The 8,349-nt window shown below is 38.0% G+C and overlaps 2 protein-coding genes across 3 annotated transcripts in view; both read left to right on the top strand.

Moving 5' to 3' along the window:
• LOC109150800 (putative late blight resistance protein homolog R1B-16) overlaps nt 1-2,285 on the top strand; it is a 2,601-nt gene extending 316 nt beyond the window's left edge. Inside the window, exon 1 of the mRNA XM_019298776.1 lies at nt 1-2,285. This exon is cut by the window's left edge and continues 316 nt beyond it. Coding sequence (XP_019154321.1) covers nt 1-2,285 — 2,285 coding nt within the window.
• The window catches only part of LOC109150892 (putative late blight resistance protein homolog R1B-16), a 23,006-nt gene continuing 14,770 nt past the window's right edge, over nt 114-8,349 (top strand). The window contains exon 1 of one of the 2 annotated variants that reach the window (XM_019298888.1): nt 114-167. The gene's annotated coding sequence lies outside the window, so the exon portion shown is untranslated. The remainder of the gene's footprint in view (nt 168-8,349) is intronic. The other variant, XM_019298890.1, reaches the window with a different exon arrangement.

The following is an 8,349-nucleotide window of genomic DNA, read 5'->3' as shown; positions in this document are numbered from 1 at the left end:
GTGGAATCTTCAATCAAGCAGTAAAACAGACTGATTATCTCAAGAAGAAGTTGATTAAAATTAGTGCAAAGGGTCCATCACAAGGTGAAAGGATGCGACGAAGTGGACTACTCCTTGGTTCAACATCATCGCAGCCTGCTGATCCAGAACGCGAGAATAATATTACTGTGAGTAAATTTTCCAAAAACGCTTCAAAGTTTGACAATAGAATGGTTGGATGCGACAAAGAATTCAAGCTGGTATTGGATAAGCTCACGCAACAATCAGCTGAGCAGCTCCAAGTTGTATCAATCGTTGGCATGGGTGGAATAGGCAAGACCACTTTAGCTGGGGAAGTCTACAAGGATCCATCAATTACATCTTATTTTTACAAGCAAGCATGGGTTACTGTATCCCAAGAGTATACCGTGGTGCAAATGCTCAAATGCCTTATTGGTTGTGTTAGTGCAACAAGTGATGAAGAAAGCAGTAATGACCAAGCCCAATTAGCAGAAAGCCTGCGTAAACACTTGAAGGATCAGAGATACTTGATAGTGATAGATGATATATGGAGCATAGAAGCTTGGGATAGTGTGCAAAGGTGCTTTCCAGATGATAATAATAGAAGCCGTATACTATTGACTTCTCGGCTGAGAGAGGTGGCTGAATATGCTGCTACTTCAGGTAACTCTATCATTAACATGCCTTTCTTAGATGCCAATGAAAGTTGGAATCTCTACTGCAATGTGTTTGGTAAAACAGAATTTCTTTCGGTGTTTAAGCAAATTGGTAGAGACATAGTGAAGAAATGTAAAGGATTACCTCTAGCTATTACTTTAGTAGCTAGTCTTCTCTCCAAGACAGAGGAGAAGGTGGAAAAGTGGAAGAATGTTGCAGAAGGTGTAATTGGTGATTCTATTGAAGCATGTTCAAGTGTACTATCTTTGAGTTACAACCAATTACCACACCCCTCTAAAGCTTGCTTTCTATATTTTGGGGTTTTTCCAGAAGATTATGAAATCCCGGTAAAGAAGTTAGTTAAGTTGTGGGCAGCAGAGGGATTTTTTGGGGCATTGGACAATAAGAATATGGAGGAAGTGGCCACGGAATGCTTGCAAGATCTTGTTGATAGAAGTCTTGTTCTAGTTGGTAAACAGAGTTATAATGGCAAAATCAAGACAATTAGGATGCATAATCTTTTGCAAGACTTATGCTTAAGAGAAGCTCGATGTGAAAATCTCTTGAATGTCATTGGAAATGATTATCATGGTGCTTATGTTGGACTAGTAAAACTTCCATTTTACAAGAGGAAATCACATCACTTGTTTTCAAAAGCTTGTCCTTGGATAAGTATTAATCCTAGATGTTACTATATTCCAGTTGGATCTAAGTGCTTTGACAAATTCCATTCCTTACACTCTGTTGATCATATTGATTTCAGGATTAAGGTGCTTTGTCACTTCAAACTATTAAGAGTAGTAGACATGAAGCTTGGAATCTGGAACATTGGAGATAAGATGCTATATATGGCAAATCTTGTTCACTTGAGATACTTAGCTTTGTCCCTAAGTGAAAAAGTAGGCCCTCTTAAACTAAAGTTCTTTGAGCATTGGAATATGCAAAGTTTTATTGTCCGTGGATGTGGTGTTATATTGGATTCCCGTGAGGCATCTCGAATTTGGAAAATGCCATTGTTAAGGAATTTTTATGTGGACATAAATCCTTTTACATTAGAGGCTTCAGAGGTTGTTCATAGAAACATAGAGACTATATCTTGGTTGCATCCGGAGTGTTGTACAGAGGATCTTTTTAGAAGGATTCCAAATTTTAAAAAATTGGGAATTAAAGGTCTAGAGGATTTTGAAAATGAAATTTCAGATGGTTTCTATAATTTTGTGCACTTGGGGCAGCTGGAGAAACTAAGCATCAAAATGTGGCATCTCGAACTTTCTAGTAGTGGCATCCCATGGGCAACTAGTTTTCTACCAAATCTTAAGAAGCTCAAATTGTTTGAGACTAGGTTGCCATGGAGTGATATGAGGCTTATTGGTATGTTGTCAAATCTAGAAGTTCTAAAATTGGTAGATTCTTGTAAAGGCGAAGAGTGGGAGCCATGTGAGGGAGGGTTCCGTCAATTGAAAAGGTTGGTAATTGAAAGCTTATGTTTGGTAAATTGGAATGTTGTGGGTGATCATTTCCCTGTGCTTGAACATTTAGAGTTACATGATTGCCTTCACTTGCCAGAGATCCCTATTGCGTTTGCCGATATTACCACACTTGAATTGATTCAATTAAATAACTGTTGAGATTCCCTTTTGACTTCTGCAAAGCGTATTCAAGATGAGCAGCGAAACTATGGAAATGAAGCCCTCCTTGTTCGTTCTAAATATATTCGGGTCTCTTTCTATCCCTGCCTCCATTATATTATATCTCTGATTGTTTCACATTTCATGCTATTTAAATTCTTTGCAATCAATAATTATGTGCATGCTTTCTCTCAATTTTCTTTATCTCATATTTCCTTACCTATATAAATGCGTGTTCACCTACTTTTTTTTTATTAACTTAATTTATTGTTTCCAGTATTGATAAAAGTAAACATCTCAAAGGAAGGATGTGATGAGAAGGAAGGTAGAGAATTGTATTACACTATTTTAAAATTTTAAAATAGAATATTTATCCAGAATTATTGTACGAATGGGAAAGTAGAAATCAATATATTTTATTGGGGAAGAGAGATTTTTTAGTAATTGGGCGGGAAGTTAAATTTCGATTTTGTTATTCTATATAGTATAGATGTGCAAAGAGAATTGTATTACACTATTTTAAAATTTTAGAATAGAATATTTACCCAGAATTATTGTACCAATGAGAAAGTAGAAATCAATATATTTTATTAGGAAGAGAGATTTTTTAGGAATTGGGCGGGAAGTTAAAATTCTAGAATTTTGTTATTATATATAGTATAGATATATAATATAATATATATAATATATAATATATATAATATTTAATATATAAATACATATATATATATATATATATATATATATATATATATATATATATATATATAAGAGCGCTCATATGCGGCGGGGTCTTACGGTGCGGTCAAATTTCAGAATACACCAACAGTGTTAACAATATGCACCAACAGTGTAATAAAAACACACCCCAATGAAATGTAATAAAACATCACAAAATACACCACAGACTCAAAAAAACACACCATATAACTCACCACCCCCAATGATGTATTTCCGAACAGTGTATGGTGTTTTTACTCACACCTAATGGTGTGTGTTTGGTGATGCAGGGCTCTGTTTACTCTGTTTTGTGTGGTGTATTTCCTAACGTGGATGGTGCATATTTGGTGAACTATCGGTGTTGCCGCACCGTAAGAAATAACCGCACCGTAAGACACTGCCGCACCTGAACCCGCCTCTATATATATATATATATATATATATATATATATATATATATATATATAAAAGAATTTCTTAGAGAAGCCGCTTCATCAATCTACTAAGTATGTTATATATATTATAGCATTATTGTAAATGTTGATGGCCCACATTCATTTTAAATTCCAAAGCATGAAAACAACCCATGAAACATATATTTATGTTGTCTTCTTTTTTTGTGGCGTGAAGACATCTTTTAGGCCTCAAGGGCAAAAAAGAAGGAAAGGGCGTGCAGTTGTCCGAAGACCTCATCATGGCGCAAAAAAAGGGGAAAATGAATGGTGGACGATGATTCGTGACCTGTATAAATAGTGGCAATGTTTTCTTTGTTAAATCGTTCATTCTTTTTCTTTCGATTATTTTTTAAAGTTGTTATCAATATTCATTCGTGGCTAATTTTGTTAGCTTGGTTTAGTGAATTGAAGCCCCGGAATTGATTATGCTGTAAGATTATTTAATTATTTTTGTTATATATGTTTTTTATGCAATTGGGTATTAAATATTCTTCTAATTTATTTGAATAGTTTTATTATTTAATTGCTATGAGGCCTACTAGTTTTTTATTTATTTGATATAATTATTTGCTATATTAGTTAATGTTGTGCTACAAATTATTCTAATATTCAGTAGCAACTGAGGTTAATTATTGACGGCTTAGTGATAATTGGTCTCGGGTAGAATATTTTACTAAATTAAATGCAACCGCTTGTGCTTGTATTATTTAGTTTGTCGGTTTTCCTAGTTCCTATTGCTGCTGTTAAATTAAATCTATAGCGTTTGTCTTAGATTATTTAGGAGTTAGGGGTAATTAAACCGCGTGTGCTTTAGTTACCTATAACTAAGGGAAAACGGAAATGAAATAATTTCACGGCAAATATTCAACTGCATATTAATTACTTTTTGAATCAATGATCGGTGTAAATTCCGGTGGTGAATCTTTACTAACCAAGATTTTCTATTATAAGTGTTTCCAATATATTATTTTCATTGCTTTATTCGTTCATTTAAATCTTTTGTTTATTTAAATTCTCTTTTATTTAATCTTTATTCTCGTTATATTCTAAACCCCACATCATTTCCTTAAGCACAAAAGTTAAACTAGTTACTCCTCGTGGGATCGATCCTTACTCCCGCTACTACGTTTATAAGGTTTTAATTTGGGAGCCTACGACAGCTCGCCAAATTTTGGCGCTGTTCCCGGGGAGGGGATTTTTTATTATTTGTTTGCTTATGTCAAAAAAAAAATTATTATTTGTTTTTCTTATTTCAGAATTTTCACACGTATTTTACTAGTATTTTATGTTAAATAAGTATTATTTTGAAAAAATATTATATTTTTTTCCGTTCTTGGAATGCATAACATGATTGAATAAATAGTTTGGCAAATTGTGATTAGTTTGTTAGCATTTCCTGTTCGATATGTAGTGGCTATATTAAGTAAGCAATAAATCTGTGAGTGTTTTGAGCCATTGACTGACACTTCGGTCTTATTTTCTTTCTATTGTGTGATTTCTTTCATAATTTTGTTTCTCTAGAACTTGACTTGATTCTCTTTTAAAGCTAATTAGACCGTGCATGATTCAAGTGTGATTAAGGCCATTATTTGATTTTGAGTCTCACTAGCCAAATAACCGATTTGTCCTATGATTTAATTATTTCCCCTTGTTAACCACTTTGAGCTTTATGGCCATTCTTTTCTTTATTTTGAACCACATTACAAGCCTCTTATATCTAAAAAGAGTGCCTTCACCCAGCTGAATAACTAGTGGAGCAAATTTTGGATTGTTTTTGTAATCTACGTGAGTTTGTGAAGAATAAGTGTGGGGGAGACCATTTGTTTTGTTAATATGATTAAGAGTGGGGTGGGTTGTATCTTCATTGCCAATTTGGTTTTGGCCTCCTATGAAAAGAGGAAATAAAGGCAGTTCATGATTTCAAAAAAAAAAAAAAAATGCTGCTGAAAATTTATGAGAAAAATGAGAAAGATTCAGCAATTAGTTTTGAGTTGAAGCTATTCCTAAATAAATGAAGCGATGGGAAATTCTGGTGATACTAAGGAAGCATTCTGTACTTTTGAGAATGATAGTCATGTTGGAGTCTCAATAGGATGTGTTTTTTAATTGAAATTGATGGTGTTGGATTTTTTGTATTTATTTGCTCCTCTAGTTTGAAGCTTTTTCTTAAGTTACTTTCCTAAAAAATTCTCTACCTTAACCCTAACCCCATTACAACCTATGAAAAGTCCTTATGATTTGTGTCATGCATGACTCTTGTAGTGGTGATTGAGAAGATATGCAAGCCTATGGTAGAGCAATTTTATAAGAATGAAGTTGAGTGAAATTTATACCCATCAAATACTTGAGTGATGAGTGATATTCCTGTGAGTGCTTACTTTTTTTTTTTTTGGTGAAGAAAAGAGGAGCAGAAAGGAAGCCCCAGAATTACGCAAGCCTTCTAGTAGCAACACTGTTGCTATCACGAGCCAGAAGGGAGCTCATCCCATTAGGAGGACGATCCAACTGCGTTGTCACCCACGGACTATTATGACCCATATTGGCAAGGAAGTCCGCACATTGATTGCCTTCACGGAGGACATGCCGGAGATCACACTCATGGAATCCTTCCATCAAGCTCTTGCAATCCATAACCAACGTATCAGCTTCCGAACTGGATCCCGAAACATTGTGAATGGCATGCACCAAAGCTTCTGAATCAGATTCCGCAATTAGCCTCAAGACTCCATTGTTTTTAGGCATGATAAGCCCCTCCCGGAGACCCCAGAGTTCCGCAATGAAGCTGGATGTAATGCCGATTTTAGCCGTAAACCCCATGGTCCAATTGCCGAGATGATCGCGGAGAACACCCCCCGCGCTGGCCATGCCCGAGTTTATCCTCTTGGAGCCGTCAGTGTTGAGTTTAAATCTGCCCAGCGGCGGTGGAGACCAGAAAACCCAAGTCTGCCTTCCCGTCATCGCCCCCCCATGTTTAAGAAGATGGCGCTGTGCTTCTTCTGTTTGCCTGGCAGCCCGTCTCCATATTACATCAACAGGAGTAGTAACCTGGTTGAACACAAGGTCGTTCCTCGCTCTCCATAGGTTCCATAGAATGTGAGGGAACAGAAAGCTCCAGTTACTGTGCCTGATAGATGCCAGTGGCGAGGAGCAGTTACTTCTTATCCAATCCGCCAGAGGTCTGTTGGAGCTTGCATTGAAATGGTCCGGAGCATAACAGAGATCCCAGCAGCTTGTCGCCATCTCGCATCTCCGCATCAGGTGGTCAAGAGTCTCTTGGTCTCTCCCACAGTTCGGACAGAAATCATCATCTATTACGCCTCGGTGTTTTCTTTCGACGTTGACCATGAGACCATTGTTAACAATTTTCCAAAGGAAAATTTTTATTTTCTCCATGCATTTAAGATTCCACATCCAGCCTTGGTCAGAAACCTCATTAGGGTCCCCTGCAATCAAAGAATACGCAGATTTAACAGAAAACAAGCCCGTACCTGAGTGAGGCCATGTCAGCACATCTTGTTGCCCACTATTAATACTAATGGGAACCGCCCGTATGTAATCCACGACATTAACGGGCAAAATATTCATAAGCTCATCTGTCTTCCAGGACCTGTTGGCCGAGATAAAGTGGTTGACTTTTGGCTGCAACTCGTTAGGAGGGACCGCGATGTTAGGGAGGGAAGCAAGAGGTGCGTCGCCAACCCAATGATCGTGCCAAAAATTCAGGGTGTCCCCATTGCCCACCTTCCATTTAATGCCTTGTTGAAGGATATGACGTCCCTTAATAATGCTTCTCCAACCCCACGAACAATTATTTGTGGTAGGCGCCGAAAAGAAATCACCGCCCTTTAAATATTTTTGTTTCATAACCTGGACCCAAAGCTTATCCTGTTTGGTCACCGTTTGCCACGCTAGTTTAGTAAGAAACACATTGTTGAAGTCTTGAGCTCGTCTAAGGCCCAAGCCCCCCATGTCTCTCGGGGTACAAATATCCGCCCAATTGACCGAGTGGATTTTCCTTGTGTCCTCCGAGTGCCCCCACAAGAAATTCCTGCAGATCTTATCAATACTTTTACATGTACTTACCGGTAAGGCCATGGATTGCATGATGTAAGTTGGAGTCGTGGCCAGGGAAGCTTGGACCAAAACTCTTCTGCCCGCCATGCTAAGGGCGCTAGTTTTCCAATTTGCAAGCTTCTTTCTCATTTTGTCAATGATGGCCGTGAAAGTATTTTTTGAGACCCTTTTATGAAGAATAGGGATGCCGAGGTAGGTGCCTAGCTGGGCAGTGACTGGGATGCCCGTACACTCTCCAATTGCTCGTTTGGTACCTGCACTAGTGTTAGGAGAGCAAAAGATTTGGGATTTTGAGAGATTTACCTTTAAACCGGAGGAGTTGCTAAATCTGTTGAGACAATCCATCATGATTTTTGCCTGATTTGCTGACGCCTCCCCGTAGAGCATAAGGTCGTCCGCAAAGAAAAGGTGGGAAATACCAATCCCGCCTCTTGAAACAGCTATGGGATTCCATCTTCCCGAGGATACATTCTTCTGGATTTCAAAGGCCAGCCTTTCCATGACGAGATTAAAGAGGTAAGGAGCTAGCGGATCACCTTGACGGAGCCCACGTCCCGGGGCTAAGGAAGGCAGACGACCTCCGTTCCAAAGGATGGCAATGTCACTTTCTTTTAGGGAAAAAAAGGATGAGTTGGGTAATCCGTCTTGGGAAGCCAAACCCATCAAGAGTTTCCTCGAGGAAGGTCCAGTCAACACTATCATAGGCTTTTTGGAGATCAATTTTGAAAACCATAAGGCCTTTCCTGCCTTGCTTCTTATTCATCGTATGAACCACTTCTTGAGTAAGGATCACATTATCTAAAGTAGAACGCCCA

The sequence above is a fragment of the Ipomoea nil genome, unplaced genomic scaffold, assembly GCF_001879475.1.
Source record: "Ipomoea nil cultivar Tokyo-kokei standard unplaced genomic scaffold, Asagao_1.1 scaffold2280, whole genome shotgun sequence".
Lineage (NCBI taxonomy): Eukaryota > Viridiplantae > Streptophyta > Magnoliopsida > Solanales > Convolvulaceae > Ipomoea > Ipomoea nil.
The sequence above is the reverse complement of the archived record's forward strand: the minus strand, read 5'-3'. Positions and strand labels throughout refer to the sequence as shown.